The following is a 17,713-nucleotide window of genomic DNA, read 5'->3' as shown; positions in this document are numbered from 1 at the left end:
CTTTGAACTTTTTGGACATGCAGAAATTATTTTGTTTTGGATGTATAAGCCTTTCATTAAACTCCTGCAGCATCTTCCGTGTTCACTGTTTTTATTAACAACTGAGAATATAATTTAAACAGAAGACTGTCACTCAGTTTATGCATTGATCACTTCACATTAACCAGCTGAAGAATTCATGCAATCCAGTTATCGATAAAAATACAAAACTATTATTTCTTGAGGATCCCTACTCTTTTGTCTGATAGGGTAACTGCCCTGTAAACTAGCAACCCTAACACACTAGTCTTCTTTGCGAACTGATACTTGAAGATGCAGGCTAGGATGTTCCTCTCTCTCTCTCTCTCTCTCTCTCTCTCTCTCTCTCTCTCTCTCTCTCTCTTTCTCTCTCTCTCTGTCTATCTATCTATCTATCTATCTATCTCTAATCATTATCAAGGTATCTACCTTATCTGTTTATGTTGAAATTTTTACTACAAGTAGCTGACATGCCTCTTGTACTTGAATGGAGTGATTTAGACTAGGTGTATTATGAGACTAATAAATCAAAATTCACAATCTTTTATTTAATCTGTTCATCAGGGAATGATAATCAGCTCTCTCTTTGCAGTTGTAGGAGAAAGTTGATGGTTAGAAGGGTTGAGGTGAGATGTTTAAGTCCATGTAATGAACTTAAAGTTGTTATGTACTAATCTTTATACACATGTATAATTCACTGCATATACCTTCAGTGCCTTTTCCTCAGTGAACAGTGTGAGGGTAGCAGCTGAGTAATTCAACACTGTGTGTATGATGAATTCATCATTCAGAAACCTGAAAGATTATTGTGTCTTAGATAAATACTTACATACTGCTGCATATACTTGTTTATATTGTGGAGATGCACCTGTACCTGCTCTATTATCTGTCAATAAAAAAACTGAAGATATAAATATACACATTATTATACTACATATTTATGGTGATGATTGCAAAGGAATCAGTTATATTGCTTATGGACATACCAGCTATCTGAGGTCACCAGATGCAAGTGCACATATCAGAGAACAGGCGAGAAAGGATGACAATGCAAGGTGGGAAAACCGCATGCAGTCAGGAGTCAAACCCATGCTGAAGTCAAGTAGTACGGCAGACAAATGGCAGACCCAGCACAAAAAGAGCAAGGCAATAGCAATCTAGGCTAAAACAAAGTGTGACAAACTTTCAACACAATGCTGTCAACAGATCATGCAAGAGCCACAATCCAAATCAAGACCAGAGAGGAAAACCAGTCTCAAGCAAAATGGATGTCCTGGTGGGACATGTGAAGCTTGTGAAACAATTTCTGCATGAATCAGACAAAGACAAGTCATGATGTTGCTGCAACCTGGCAGTCATCTACATTTATGACATTGGGGCAGCACATGTGGTGGCATATGAACTGCCATCACTTGCAGCTTTCCCATAAGTCTTTGTTAGCCACCTGCGCAATTTCAAACAAATGAGCAATGCACAAGAAATACACTAACAGCAGGTTATCCAGTTTCAACACCATCCTGCAAACCTCCAGGTCAGGTGCCACTTGAACCACTGCATAACAAATCAAGGAATCAGCGTAGGAAGCCTTATAATCTTGAGTAGTGCAGGTAAAAATCACATTTTTGGCTAAGTCCTTGTAAGTCAGTGACCCACAAGTGGTATGAGTGTCCCAGCTGTTTACTGTATTGATGAAATTCTTGCCTGGAGGCAACCACATGGTACCACTGGGAATAAATATTAGTCAGCAGAGTGCATATCTCCTGAAAGGAGAGGGCAATGGGGTTAGACAGACGCGCCAATTTTTGTAGGAGAAAAAATGCGTCCGGCAACACCCAAGACAGAAAAAGCAACTGCTGCAATGAACTGTCTGTGACTTGAAATGCTGCAAAATGTTGCTTCAGTTAATGCAAAATATGTGTTCCTCTCCTCCCTAACATCACTAAAGGAGGAAACAATGGAGGGTGGAACATGGTGACAAGTGCAGGGGGCACCAATCGCTGGGGCACAGAGGCCTCCTCTTGCACATGAAATTTGTCCGCTAAGAGCTGAAGTGACTTTTGTAACAAATCCATCTGTATCTGCTGCTGGTGCATTAGCTGCTGCTTTTGCTTGAGCAGGCTAACCAATTTAGCTTCCATGCTATGAAACAACTTCCTTTTTTCTCATTACCAATTGCTATATCCTTAAGTCAGCATATACCGGCACACACATCAGAGAACAGGTGAGAAATAATGACGATGCAAGGTGAGAAGATCGCCTGTGGTCAGGACTCAACCCACATCAGAGTTGAGCAAAAGGGTAGACAAACAGTGGACCTGACACAAAAAGAGAAAGGCAATAGCAATCTAGGCTACAACAAAGTGCAACAAACTTTTGACACAATACTGTCAATGGACAAGCATGAACCACAGTCCAAATCAAAACCAGATAGGAAAACCAATATCAATTAAAGTTGTTGGTGAATAGTCAGTAGTATGGTGGAGATAGTAACAAATGCTATGAAACAAAGTACTCAGTTGACTGAGTGGTCAAGGTTTGGTGATATTTATGCTGGCTGCAGGGAACACTATTGGCCGGTCTATTTACTTGGTGAGATTGTGGCGTACTCACTGGGCAAGTGCAGTACTGCAGTGATACTGAGTTCTATCGGCCATCGAGATCCATTTGTTCTGGTGGATATTCAACTTCCGTGCAGCCCAATACCAGACCAGCATTGTTATATAAAATTTGACATAGTGTTACGTGGGCACATTTTTCAAATGTATATGGTTCATTCATTCATTGATAATGTTCTGCAGATCCTACCAAGAGAAAGAACCTCCAAGGATATGCAACAAGTCAAGGTACACATCAACAAAAGAGAAACAACTCTTAGAAACTACACGTATACACTGTATTAACAATAAACTGTGCTGCTAACTACCATTTATGCTCATACCAACTAAATGTAACCAAATAAGTTACCAGGAAAGCTGTGGCTTTGGAAATAAGTTGCTGTTTTCTTAGTTATATTGAATAGCTGTTGCTTTTCTACTACTGAAACCTTGATATTTATGTAAATATAGTGGTATGATTCAAAGAAAATACTTACATACTTGTGTAATAACTAAGACCTCTTTTCAAACCACTACTGCTTGTCATGCAACTTTATACATTGCTACTGTAAGGGTTTGAAAAATATGTACTTCAGATCCTTAAATCTAGATTATCATATAATTTTAGTAATGGTAATTAAGTATATTTTTAATTTTATTTTGATTTACGAAGTGAGTAAAGCTGTGATCAATCCAAAGTTTGGTTTGATCACTGCAATGGAGATTGGAAATGGTATGCACCTGTATTCCTCCAACCCTTGACTGGATGTACCCAGTCATTTATATGGGCATCTATTGAGATTCTGAACCATGGAGCATCTTGACAGTTTCACATGAACAAATTGTTGCAAGAAGCAAAGTGAAAAAAAAAAAAGAACACCCATGTCCTGCCAGGTATCAAAACATTTATCTTTGTATTGTTAACTTGGCTCTTAAGCTATGATAAGGATTCCCAGTTCCATACTTTCTGTCTTATGTGACCTTGTTGAAGATATTTTCACCAGAATACATTAACTCTGCCTGGAACCCTAGACTTTCTCGTTCTTGCAGACAGCTTTCCCAATATCATTTGTGAGCATAAATAGTAGTTAAATAAAATCACAGCGTGTCCAAAGCACATGTGTAAAACACACACACACACACACACACACACATGCCCCAACCATAATGATTTGGAATTCACATGAAGCTTTGTACTGTCCCACTCTGACTTGGCAACTCTTTGATCAGAATATAACATGAGAAGAAAGCCAAAAATCATCCCAATAAAATATCACCAACAAATAAATTTACTGATCACTCATAGTACAGTAATCAATGTTTTGTAACTGTGAAGGATACTGTTCTTGTAAGCAAATGCCTACTACATAACTATATTTGTTTCAGAATATTCAATGTATATTGTTTGTAGTAAAGATGTTACTGTTGTAATTGTAGTACTCCATCTATCGATCCTTTCCAGTGCCCTGTATCCAACAAATGCTTGATCAGGACTGGTATGGCACTTCAACTTCACAGAGAATCGTAGCTGTGTAAAGGTTATTATTGTGTTGGGATCACAGGGTGATTGGGGGGGGGGGGGGGGGAGGATGAGAGGGGGGAGGGGGGGGGGGATTGGGTAATCCATGTGCCCTTTCTTTCCATGTCCAGGGTATATTGGATGCTTTAACACACTCAGCTATTTGGGCAGGTTGTCAACATCCTACTCCAAGTAGGATACTGAACATATTTAAGGGATAGTTAATGTTGTTTTGCTTACTAGACTACTGTATTCTATGAGGCCTATGACTGGTATGTCATCACCTATTGCCATTCTCTTTCCAAACAAGTTTTCGCCTCAGCTACAAGATGCTACCCAAAATATCTGAGAATTTTGTTGTAAAAATCAGAAAATTATACTTACATCTTAATGTCCTCTGTCACCTTCAAAGTAGTACTTCAGGTTTGTATGCAATGATCCCAACATTGTTCCCATTTTTGGAAGCACTTACGGAAATCCACAGGGTGAAAGGTGTTCAAGACACATTGCTATTCCACTTGAATGTCTTCAGTCAAATCAAAACATCGCCCTTTCGACTTGATGCTCATCTTCAGTAACAGGTAGAGGTCGCAGGGGGTTGGTCTGGTTAGTAGGGAGGGTGAGGGACCATTGTCATGTTATGTTTGGAGAGAAATTCCTCCCCAAAATGCCTTATGCACTATTCCCTGAATGTTGATAAAATGATCAGCATTGTCTTCATGTTGCTGTGAACTTGTCGAGCTTTTTTTCGACCTTGTATAAGATGACCTTTTTATTGTGATGGAAGCTGCTTTGTTTCACACTCATAACCATAGGCCCAAGATTCACCACCTGTCTTGACTCTGGACAATAATTTTGAACACTTTCAAACTCTTTGTTGCAGCTCAGTGCACATTTGAATCCTGAGGTTTCAGTGGTCGATGCTGAGAAGGTGAGAACAACCTTCACTGCAGTTGATCTCATATTCAGCTGATCAGCTAGAAGTAATTGATGTTTACTGTATGACAACCCAACTGTGTTACAAAAATTATGTATTATCTGCCCCTTGGTCTTTGTGAATCACGTCATGCACTTTCATGATCATTTCCAGCATTGTATATGTTGACAGTTGACCAGAATGTTTGTCATCTTCCACAGATTCTCAGCCTTTCTTTCAGTGCTTGAATCACTCAACTGTTCTTTCATGACTCACTGCACTCTCACCAAATGCCTCTGTCAGCATGCAGTTGGTTTCAGCTGCAGTTTCCTTCAACTTGAAACAGAATTTGATGCATATCAGTTGCTCCTTCATGTTATCAATTTCACAATTCACAGAAGTAATGAAACACATCCTGACATTCAACTCACAATTGTGTGCACCAAGGATGACACAAGTTTGTGTCACAGTAGCTAAGATGTGTACCTCAAGGCATCTAGTGGCGGAATGTTGTACTGCTACTGGTTTTTACAAGTAGAGTGAAATACTCGAATAGTTTGGGTAGTATTGTGTTTCAGAATCCATATTAAACTGTAGCTCTCCCTGTAACTGATTGGGTAAGTCAGTTCTGATGTTAAAGGATCATGACTAGCAAACCACAGCAGTGTTCAAACCAAACTCTGGGCTGAGGACAGTTTTGCTTTACTTTTTGGGCGTTGATTGCTTCTGTAAAAGTCTTCAGTAATTGATCCACTTTTATGTGTTCTGTGAGAGTTTCTCTGACTTCTGCAATAAATATTTGTTACAACTGATTATTCCAGAAATATGAGGAAGTAATGCAATGTCTAGTCACATTAATGCGACCACCACCTATGTTTGACATCAATGTGCAATAACCATTTGCATATGACAGGTGGCAGCACTAGTAGTGGAAGATAGATGACATGGAAAACAGTGCAGTCATTGTAATGCAGGAATGGAGATATTTACCTGGTGTCCAAAAGGGCAAGATCATTTTCTTTTGAGCCAAGGGTGGAAGCATTTCTGAAATGGCTCCGTTTGTAAACTGTTCATGTACCACCTAGGTTAAAGTACACTGTGCATGGCAAAATGGTGAAATGGTGTGAATGACAGCTGCAAGATGTGTACAGGCAAATAGACATGCAACTGTTGAGCAACTGACCACCCAGATAGACCAAGGGGTTACCAACACTGTCTCCTCAATGACCATCCAGCAAATGTTGCTGCATATGGGTCTCTACAACCGGCACCTGGTTCATGCACCCATGTTTATTGCTGTTTGTCAGTGACGAAGGTTAGAATCTGCATGCCAGTACTGCAACTGGACATCCACTGATTGTGACAGGGGGCCTTTTTACATGACATTTTATGCTCCAACAGACAGATGACCGTTGGTGTGTACAGTGTGAACGTCTAAAAACAAACACCCTGCAACAATCATCCATAGGGTCCAGGGCAAAGGAGGGAGCATTCTGGTCTGAGGAACATAATTGTGGCATTGCCTGGGTGATCTTGTCATTCTGGAAGCTGCAGTGGATCAATACAAGTATGCGTCTATCCTTGGGGATCATGTCCATCCCTACATCTAGCTTGCTTTTCCTCAGTACGATGGCATGTAACATCAGGACAATGCGATATGTCACACAGCTTTCAGTGTATGTGCATGGTCTGAAGAGTACCAGAATGAGTTAACTGTACTCCCACAGTCATCAAACTCATCAGATTTAAAGGAGTGACAAAATTTGAACAAATAAACCAAAACATCTTCATTGAATCAAACAGATGAAAGTCCATCAGTGTAAGGTCCAAACTGTATTGTGCATGTTGGAGCACTTCCCACCAAAATTCTGCAGTTTTTTCATGAACAGGAGCAGGTACATGGGGGCAGTTATTGTTGTGAAGAAGTCTGACACCATCAGCATTAATATTGTGGCATTTGTCACAAAGGACACGAAGCAACATAACTGAAGTTTTAATGTAAGCTGCAGCATTCACAGTTGTATTGTGTTCATCGTCAACCAATAACATACCGTGCATATCCCGGAACACTGTCACAAGCAATTTCCAAGCACATTGAGTCACTTTGAATTTTTTTTGTATTGGAGAACCCACTCCATAGAGGCCTGCTTGGTTTTGGGTGTGTAGCAACTCATCACCAGTGACAATTCCTTAGAGAAAGACATGGACTTCTATGGCCTAATGCATTAAGTGATTCAAGTTTGTCATCATTTGCTGGTCCTTGTGGTTCCCTGTCATGTTCTTAGACACCCAGCAAGCACTGACTTTACCTGGTTGTTCAAAATTGCTTCCTCAATGACTCCAACATTCTGTGGGGTTGCGCTGTTACCAACTGCCCAGAGTGTGGCAAATCAGTAAGGTTCATAGGGCCCTCTTGGAAGAATGAACACTGCCTGAAGGCATTACTCTGAGCCGTAGAGTCATTTCGATACATACCATACATTTCCCTGTGAATGTCACTTGATTTATACCCTTTGGCCCACAAATATCGAACTACATTTTGCTGTTCTTCACAGGTTGATGACAGTAACATGTGCACCATGTTTGTTTCATAGTTCAGGCTTCTCTCGCTAGAGCTGCACGTGAAAACCAAATACCCTCTGTGGTGCAAGCTACAAACTACATTTTGGTGTACTTTCAACATTCCAGCTGCATTAACAGGGGAGAAAAAAAATTATTGTGCATTACTTTCCGATCCCCACTCATATGTCCAGATGGCCTGTGTGGCATAGTGGTAGCAAATAATACACGTGAACCATCCTGATGTATCAGTCTATATATTAGTGAAAACTGTATCAAAATCCCTATATTACATCCTGAGATTAGGCTTCACATACAGACAGAAAATTGCAGCATGGACCTTCAGTTCATTGTAGTTCAGTTAGTTTGCATGAAATATTTATAAATCACATGCACAATCCTTCCTCATGAATCAGTGTCTCTACTACTCAAAATTCTTACATTAGTTACAAAGATTAGTTAAAGTAGAGCTGCCATCAGTCAAAAGATTATGTTGAATACTACAGCGCTTTACTAGGCATGGCCCTCTTGGTGGTGGTATAACTTTGCTGTTCTCTGACTGTGAAACTGACTTTCTCAACCAGTTATAAGGGGACTCACAATTTAATGAGGATTCTAAATCACAGTGTAACTCAGCATTTTTCATATCAACAGACATCACCACAGGTGAAAGAAGATGTGACAAATAAAAATCCTAGGATTGAGTGGGGACTGAACTCAATACCACTGGATTTGTAGATTGAAACTTTATCACTGGGCCACCAAGCCTCCACATGCAGTCAGAAAAATGCAGCAGAGGACTTTAATTTGTAGTGTGTAGTGAGAGATAGATGGGTAGATATTCTAGTCAAGCTTTACAGTTCTATGGAGTTTCTGCAGATGTTTACTTTACTGCCTCAGGGGCTCGGCACTCCTTTTCTGCACACATATTTGGCAACCCCGGGGTTCCTGAGCTACGGATGGGTAAGCACCACCAGTCCCCTCTACTGTAAGCTCTGGGCATGCTTCAGCGACCACTGTGTGGCACAGTGGAGGAACATTGTGTGTCACAGAAACTTGGGATCATGGCTTGACCACCGAGATCATGAGGATGGTACAAACCTCTATATAAAAATAATAATAAAAAAATCCCTCAACCTCAAGGTGTGCTTCATGCTGATGAGATGCATAGCTGTTGAGGTGGAGAGGTAACCAGCCACACCTCATGTGTATAAGGTTTACCTAGAAATGCTGGGCTCTGTCTAGCTGGACTGTTATTTCACTAGCTGCTCATGGTACAAAGATGGATCCTTTGAAGCTTTCTCTGTAATCTCTCAGTGGAATGGGTGGGCTGCTGGTAGGCAGTAATACATATCGAATAAGAGGGCTCATCTAGCCAGTCCTCCAGACTCAGGGATATTAAAGAATTCTAGTGTCTTTAGTAACAGAATGCATACTGCTGGTCAGAGAGTGTTTTTATTAGTTAAAAGGAAAGAGTGAAGTTTCAAAAAAGTGTCATCTTTTTATAAACAAATGGGTTTAGAGGGGATTGCAGGTACTTTAAAATCAGTTAAGTGGTTACAAAATGGGACACTGTTTGTAGGAAACATCAAGTTCCCAACAAGTGACAAACCTGCAGAAGAGTAAAACCCTTGGGGAATGTGCCATTGGGACTGATCTCCACACCACATTAAACTACAGTAAAGGTGTCGTAACATGCAGAGACCTAGTGGACATCCCCAGAGAAGACCTGAAAGCTGAATGGGCCCAAGAAGGCATTGTAGATGTGCATAATATTATGAAAAGAATGGAATGCAATCTGATTAAATTCAACTCATTCATCCTTACTTTTAATAGCACAAAATTCCCAGAACATATAAAGATGGGTTTCTTTGCTTAACTGTGTGGCCCTATGTACCCAACCCAATGTGCTATTTTAAATATCAGCATTTGGGTTACACCACTCTTGGATACAATTTAGGAGCCACTTGTAGCAAATGTTGTAAGGCTGCCCATGAAGGAGTCAGATATTCATCTCCTCCAAAGTGTGTGAATTGCTCTGGGGCTCATACTGTCTGGAGTAGGTACTGCTGTGTCTTCCTTGAAGAATGGAAGATACAGGAAATTAAAACCACAAGATGGATCCCTCATGGTCAGGCCAAGAAGATTCATATGATTGTGCAGCACTCCAATGCTTGCTACCTCCTTTGCTTCAGTTGTTAAACAGTCAGTATAGAAAACCAACACGGCTACACAAATGGAGGTAACTACTGTTACCACTAGTACCTGCATTTGTCAGTGTATTCGTGCTGCTACAGTTACTTCACAGCCTACATTTCCTCCCAAAACATCAGACAAGTCTGTGGTCACTAACACTGCAGTGCTCTCTGCTCTTCCAAACGTTCAGTCTGGTCAACTGTCCAACGCTGCCACTACCACTGTCTCGGTTGTGGCTCCAAAGCCCATCCAGGGCAAAAAGTCAAAGGCCAAACGTCCACTGCTGATGGTGTTGCGAAGTAAACAGTCTGACTATATTGACGCCATCCTCTCTTGACTCTTTGGTAGAGTTAATGGACCTTGATGTTGGACTGGGGCAACCATATCGCCTCAAGACTGAGGCCCCCCCCCCATTACAGGCTCCCATCCTAGCAGAAGGACAGAGTGAAAGTACAACCCCCATGATAGATGGCTTCCATGTCACAGTGGAACATTAACAGGATCAGGACACATGTAGAGGCACTGAAACTGCTAGCACAGGAACACCCCCTGTGCCTGTGTTTACAAGAAATACATTTTAAAGCCACTGATTCCCTGTGTTACAGAGCTATACCCTTCACCAAAACGATGTCCTGACTGGGGACAGAGCCAAAAAAGGGCTTGCTGTGTTTGTCAATAAAGTGCATCACTCCTCTACTGTTCCTGTAGCTACTGACCAGCAAGCAGTTGCCACAGAAATTCATGTATGTCAGAGAATCACTGTTTGCTTCCTCTATCAATCTCTGAAAGCTGCAACAGACTATGAGCCTCACACACCTTATAGAACAGCTCCCCTGACCATTTCTCCTACTGGGAGACTTCAATGCCCATCATGATTTGTGGGGCTCAGCTTCTATTTGCCCTTGGGGTCAGACTTTGGAGAGCCTTATGACATCTCATGACCTCTGCATCTTTACCACAAGTACTCCCACCCACTTCTGTGCTGCTTCTGGGTCATTCTCAGCCATCAATCCCTCTTTCTGCTCTCCAGCTCTAGCAGACTCTTTTCAGTGGAACATAACTGACAACCTTCATTCCAGTGACCACTTCCAACTCCACATTCACCAACTGGATGGAGCATTACCTGAACAGAAGCCATCAAAATTGATGGTCAGCAGGAATAACTGGATGCTGTTCAGCCAGATACTGATCCCAAATTCCTCAGATCATCTTAGGAGATGATCTATACCGTGGTGAACAGATGAATGCTGTTCAGCAGTCCGTGACAGGCATGCAGCTCTTCGACAGTTTAAACGGCACCTGAAAGCAGACAACGTATAGCCTTTCTATTTGCAAGAGCCAAGGCTCAACAGATGATTAAGGAGAGCAGGAAAAGGTCATGGCAAGCATTCCTGGACTCTAGCAATCATCCACTTGTTCAACAAAACTATGGGAAGGCATTCAGAGGATTTCTAGTGAACACAGTCATTTACTGATAGCAGCAGTGGTGAAACAGGGGTATCTTCAAAATTGCTGGGAAACATCACTCAGATGCTGGTAGAGCATTTTGTGAAAACAACCGCCAGTGTTAGCCATGCTCTGTTGTTCTGCCATTACCATGTCACTGCAGACAGAGGCAAGTTGGACTTCAGTTCCCAGAGTTCTGAATCTTACAACTGCCTTTTCTACATGTGTGAGTTGGAATTGGCACTGTCTGAGACTCATGATACTGCACCCAGTCTTTATAAAATCTGGTACTGCATGCTTCAACATTTGCCAGCAGTGTCAAAGGACATCCTCCTTGGATGTTTTAATTTGTATGGCAATCAGTTCATATCCCCAATTCATGGAGAGAGGCAATTTTGATACCTCTCCTGAAACCAGGAAAGGACTTCACATGTCACAGTAATTATCAGAGTATCACCATAATATGCTATGTAGGAAAGTCCCTGGAACAAATGGTTAACCATAGTCTGGTCTGATTGTCAGAGAACAGGAAACTCCTTAGTCACTCTCAGTTTGGATTTCGGATATTTTGGTCCACTGTGGACAACCTGACCCTTCTAGAGGTGTCTATACAGCAGACTTTCCTATGTAAACATTACTGTATCAGCATATTCATTGATAGCAGTAAGGCATAGTATACTACTTGGAGACAAAGTATTCTCACATAACTGCATCAATGAGGCTTTTGTGGCCACTGCCCCATCTTCATATGGCCTTTCCTGTCTCACCAGTTTTTTAGGACCCAAGTTGGTAACACACATCAGATCACTTTGAGTAGGAGAATGGTGTCCCTTGGGGCAATGTTTTAAGTGTTACCCTCTTTGCCATCACCATAAACAGTATCATGTCTATTGTAAGGAGTCCTGAACAATGCTCCTTAGGCTGGCCACGGTGGCCTAGCGGTTCTAGGTGCTTCAGTCCGGAACCGCGCGACTGCTACGGTCGCAGGTTCGAATCCTGCCTCGGGCATGGATGTGTGTGATGTCCTTAGGTTAGTTAGGTTTAAGTAGTTCTAAGTTCTAGGGGACTGATGACCACAGATGTTAAGTCCCATAGTGCTCAGAGCCATTTGAACCAATGTTCCTTATTTGTGGACAATTTGCTGTTTTCTGTTCCTCCTCCTGCATTGCAAGAGTGAGCTGTCAGTTGCAACTTACAGTGTGGAGGTTAGAGAAGTGGGCTTCAAAAATGGGTTTTCAGTTTACTGTGGATATATGTGTGTGTGTGTGTGTTTTCATTTTAATCATTCTTATCGTATTCTTAATTTGCCTGCCTTACCTATGAGGGACACCATTCAACATTTTAGAGACTCAGTGAGGTTTCTGGGCCTCATTGCTGACTCCAAATTGTCATGGTTGCTGCACCTGAGGGACCTGAAAGCCATAACCCTGAAAGCATTGAGCATCATAAAATGCCTTAGCCACAGGTCTTGGGAAGCGGACAGGGTGCATCTGCTCCAGTTTTATAGGGTTGCATGTGTTTGCGATTATGGGTGCACGGTGTATGGTTTGGTGAGGCCTTGTTATTTGAAGATCATTGACGCTGTCTGCCATGAGGGAATTTGGCTGCCCATACGAAGTCTCTTTGCTGTGGCTGGTGAACCACTGATTACAATTCGGCAGCAACTCCTCATGGTGCATCGGGCATGTAAGTTCCTCACAGCTCCAAATACACCCACATACCATAATGTTGCTCATCACCCTGTGGAAAGCCTTTTCTCCTGTTGTCCATGAGCAGCAAAGCCATTTGGGATCCATGTGTGGCATGTGGTGGAGTCACTTGGAACTGAGCATGTCCAGCCTCAAAGCTAGGATGCTAACCATCTGCCACTCTGGTTACCACAGAGGCCCAGAGTCATTATGGATTTAGTGCAGTGCAGGAGAGACTGTACTCCTGCATCTGTTTTAATGCCATTTTTTCTGACATTTTATATAAGCACCACAACTATGTAGCTGTCTTTACAGATGGAACTAAACAGGAGGACTCTGTTGGTTTCTCTGTTATTATCCCAGATTGTGTCCTCAAGGTCTGTCTGCCTCGAGACTTTGTTGTCTTTGATGCAGCATTATATGTGATCTTGTGAGCACTGGAGCAGATGATATGTTCTTCCAGTGCTAAATTTCTTGTCTGCTCCAATTCCTTGAGTGCTCTTCACTCTCTACAATGTTTGTACCCGGCAGATAAAGTAGTTCCAGAATATCCAGGATGCCCTCATCCAACTACAACGACTGAGGAATGTGGTGTCATTCTGCTGGGTATATGTGCACATGGGCATTGTGGGGAATGAAAGGGTGGCTCTAGCAGCTAAGGAGGCATGTCATGATCCTCAGTTATTTCAGTGTGCTGCCCACCTGCATGCTACAGCCTTGCTGTTGAGATCCAGAGTCTTGTGCTGGTGGGAGGATGAGTAGCTGGAAGTGATAGACAATAAGCTCTGCCTAGTAAAGCGCACAACATGGCCGTGGCATACCTACATTCTGATAGGATGATGTCCCCTTACCTGTTTCGCATGAGCCACAACCCTAGGACACATGGTATCTTGCTCCGATGAGAGGACCCTCCAATGTGTGGTGCTTGTGGTGCACAGGTCACTGTGTGCCATATTTTATTGGAGTGTGTTTTATTTTCCAACCAGCAGGCTGTCACAGATTTGCCAACAGATCTGCCCTCTATTTTAATTAACGCTCAAATAAATGTGATTCAAATTATAAAGTTTTTTGAATTGTCCAATATTTTTCCCAAGATTTTAGGGAGACAGTTTTAGGGTGAGTGGCTCACTCATATTTTTTGTAAGTGGTCAGCTAGCAATATTTCCCTTTACCTTTCTTTTAGCTCCTTTGTCATTTTACTTGTGTTTTAGGCTCAGATATAGCTACTTTTACTATTTTTCTGTTGTTTTAGCGCTTATGAGATGGAGTGATTGTGTGGTCCATTTGAGTGCATGGGTGTGCCACAATTTGAGAGGTTTTCTTCACATTTGCTTGTTTCAATGAGTGTAAGGGCGCTGATAACCTCACCGCTGAGCACTCATAAGCTCCAAAGACACAGACACACACACACATAAATATATATATGCAGACTGTAGTTGACCAACTTGTAGCTCCAATTGTTGCCCAGAGATGACACTCCAAACACCAATTTAAAATGGAACAGATAACAATATATACAGGGTGGAGAAAAACTGTCACAAAATTTTAACCCTGGATAGGTGATGCCAGTAGGAACCAAAATTTCTAATGTTGTGTAGATCAGCAACGCACAATTTTTAATCCACGGAAACTTGGTGTCACTTAGTCCAATTGGCTGTGGGATTGTCCTGTTGCTGGATGCTCTGGACAGTGCATGACTGCAAATGCTTTTCCTGCTGGAGATCGCGATGTATCCAAGATGGCCTCCGTGCTCAGTGGTAGTGTGCCAGCCTTCCACTCTGGGGACCTGGGGGCGAATCCTCTGAGGTCCTGACACATCCATTGTTAGTTTCATGATAAGATGTACTGGGAACAAACTCATACAGAAAGTCTTTTACAAATTGTGTCTGCCCTGAAAAGGGCCTTTTTTGTTGCTAGGACATTGTTTACTTAAAGCAGGTGCTCGAACTGGCGACCATCTGACATGACACAAGGTTGGTAACGTCGAACAGTGTTTTGCCGAACTCATTCAAAGATCTCTGGTATTACCCTGATGTGACTGGCAGTATATTGAATGCAATGCATTAACTGCTCTTCTTTTCTGGGTGGTTCGCATCAACCTATGAACAGCAACAGGGCAATCCCACAGCCAATCAAAGCACATGGTGCCAAGTTTCCATAGTTTAAAAATGGTGCATTGTTGACCTACGCAACTAGTAATTTTGGTTCCTACTGGCATCAGCTATCCAGGGTTAAAATTTTGTGACACATTTTTTCTCCACCCTGTGTATTGTACACTCATGAGTGTTACAGTTATAAGCTATACACACAAACCTTACTTACAAACAAAATTCCCCACCCCCAGTAATGTATGTTATGGAAAATGCCTTGGTATTCCTAGGGTTAAAATTCAAAGTCCATTCTAGAACATATTTGTAGTCAATAACGTTTGTATTCTATAAAATCAGAAGTGCAGGTAAATCTCTGCATAGCTACTGCAGACTACATCCATTTGAACCTGTTTACTGTTAAACATTGGTGTCCCTCCACAGTTTCACCCTCCCTGCCCACTGCCCTCCACCCCTCCCTTCCTCAAACACATGCATTTCCCTTCATTACCAAATTAATTATTCCTTGATGCCTCAGGATGTCTTCCATCAACCTATCCCTTCTTTTAGTCAAGTGATTTACCAGTGTGAAAGGATCACTGATTGAGCAGTTCATATTTTGTTTTGTTTTATTATGTAGATTAGTGCTTATAAGTCTTACATGTGTTCTATTAATATTATTGCTATGCCTCAAAAGTTTTAAAATAACACAAGTTCATTAACTGGTGTTACCATATTCTCATTAGATGTCCAATATATATGTTGCCCTTTGCACAGAAATTGTCTTTGAAGCAGGAAAGAAGATAATTGGTTGAAGAGAAAGAGAAGGTGGGGAACTGAAAATTGAGCTTTGTGAAAGAAGGAAAAGATACATTGATGATAGTTGCAGTTGATGAACCAGGAAAAGCACTAATAGTGCTGTAGTATGACCAGCTGATCATAATATTAAAAATATCAGTTAAATAAAATTCGAATGTGTTGAGCATTTTTTAAAATCATCTTATATTGTGAAGCATTTCCATCTGATCAGATGACAGTTACATCAGCATTATGCTTGAATGGTGTAACTCTTGAGGCACGCTACTTCATGTGTGGCTATGAAAGAAGGCCACTATTACAGCTAGAATACTGAGAAGAGTGTGTTTTTTTTAAATAAACAATATTTAACATACTCTTTACATAGCAGTAAAAATGGAAAGATTCACAAACAGGATAAATATCTTGTTTGTATCTTCTCCACATAATAATGACAATATCATAGCCTAGTTATTATCATGTCTACTAGGCAGGTTAGAAATACAATTCTTTCAAAACACATGATATCTTTCAGATCTTCGGTGGATGGATCACTCATGCATATCAAGCAAGAGGCCTTGCAGACACCATCTATGAATCCTGACAATGATGGTCTTGTCCATTTAATCAAGAGGGAGATAATGGAGCATGGAATAGATGCAGAAGAGGTGGAGGAAGTTGGCGAGGAGCGAGATTTTGTACCTGGAGCTACAGTGGGGATGCAGCTGGATCATGGACATGAATCTGAAGAGCCAGATGAGATGGCTGAAGACTTATCTATGGTTCCAGATGTGTCTGAAGAAAATCTGGAAGCATAGTTGAGAAAATCGCATCCTGATTTTAATCATATCCACTTTTTAATGTGAATGATACTGTTAACAAAAAAGTAAATGTATCGTGTATGGCCACAAATGTGGTGCAATGAATTTGAAAGACAGTGCAGGAGTTAATTCATATCTGTGTGGAAAAAACGATTATTTCAAAAACACTCGTGTTGTATATTAAAACAAAATGTCCGTATCAAAATGAAAAAAAAAAAGAACTATAGATTATTTCCTGGCTGTGTGAGTAAACGTTATGTGTGCAAGTATGTGTGCCAATGAAGAAATATGTACAAAATTAATTAAGAGCACTGTATGTATGTGAAACAACAATTGTGTATAAAGCACAGCTTATATATGTTATACAGAAAACTTGTTTGTCACAATGTATTGTTCTAGCAGTGTCACAGGCAGCTGACTAAAAAACATGAATCACATATTCCTCAGACTGATTATACAAGAAAGAGACAGAAAGTATGAGTATTTCATAAAACTGTCTATACACAAACAACTGCAATACACAACTCGATCATGCAGTATGTTGACTGCTAATGTGAGATATGAGATACTGAATAATGAGTCTCTTCCATGTTTGAATGTATGAATTTAGTGTTTCTTCTTACATGAAAACTGTTTTTATTTAATCAGTTGTATGTAAAAGCACATAAATTCTGTGTATTGTTCAGTATCTTACACATCAAGGCAATCAGAATAAAAATTACTATTACAGTTTTAATAAGTAGGTTTAAGGAACATTTTGTTAAAAATTAAATGTTTAATGATATATTGTATGGAATAGCTCAGGATATGACTACATTTGCTTAAATTACAAAACAATATTTTCAAATGATCAGAATTTAAATGTTGTAAGTACCACTATTTGAGTCCCATTATACTTACATATGACAATTTCTTTCAAAGTACTAGCAGTGCTTTCATGTTGTCTATTTTGAGTTTATTAAGTTCAGTTAATATGGGACAAGCTCTTTTTGAAAATTTTAATATGCATTTCTGGTTTTTGAATTTCTATGAATTATGTTAATCAGCAGGAAATGAAACGGATTGTACATGAAG

At 40.8% G+C, this 17,713-nt stretch overlaps 1 protein-coding gene across 1 annotated transcript in view; it reads left to right on the top strand.

Annotated features, from left to right (window-relative positions):
• The window catches only part of LOC126249483 (forkhead box protein P1), a 777,252-nt gene extending 760,392 nt beyond the window's left edge, over positions 1 to 16,860 (top strand). The window contains exon 18 of the mRNA XM_049951136.1: positions 16,354 to 16,860. Within this exon, the coding sequence (XP_049807093.1) occupies positions 16,354 to 16,636 (283 nt within the window). The 3' untranslated portion in view covers positions 16,637 to 16,860. The remainder of the gene's footprint in view (positions 1 to 16,353) is intronic.
• The last annotated feature ends 853 nt before the right edge of the window (positions 16,861 to 17,713 follow it).

Source organism: Schistocerca nitens, chromosome 3, assembly GCF_023898315.1.
Source record: "Schistocerca nitens isolate TAMUIC-IGC-003100 chromosome 3, iqSchNite1.1, whole genome shotgun sequence".
Classification (NCBI taxonomy): Eukaryota; Metazoa; Arthropoda; class Insecta; order Orthoptera; family Acrididae; genus Schistocerca; species Schistocerca nitens.
Note: the sequence above shows the minus strand (reverse complement) of the source record. Positions and strands in the feature narration are given on the sequence as shown.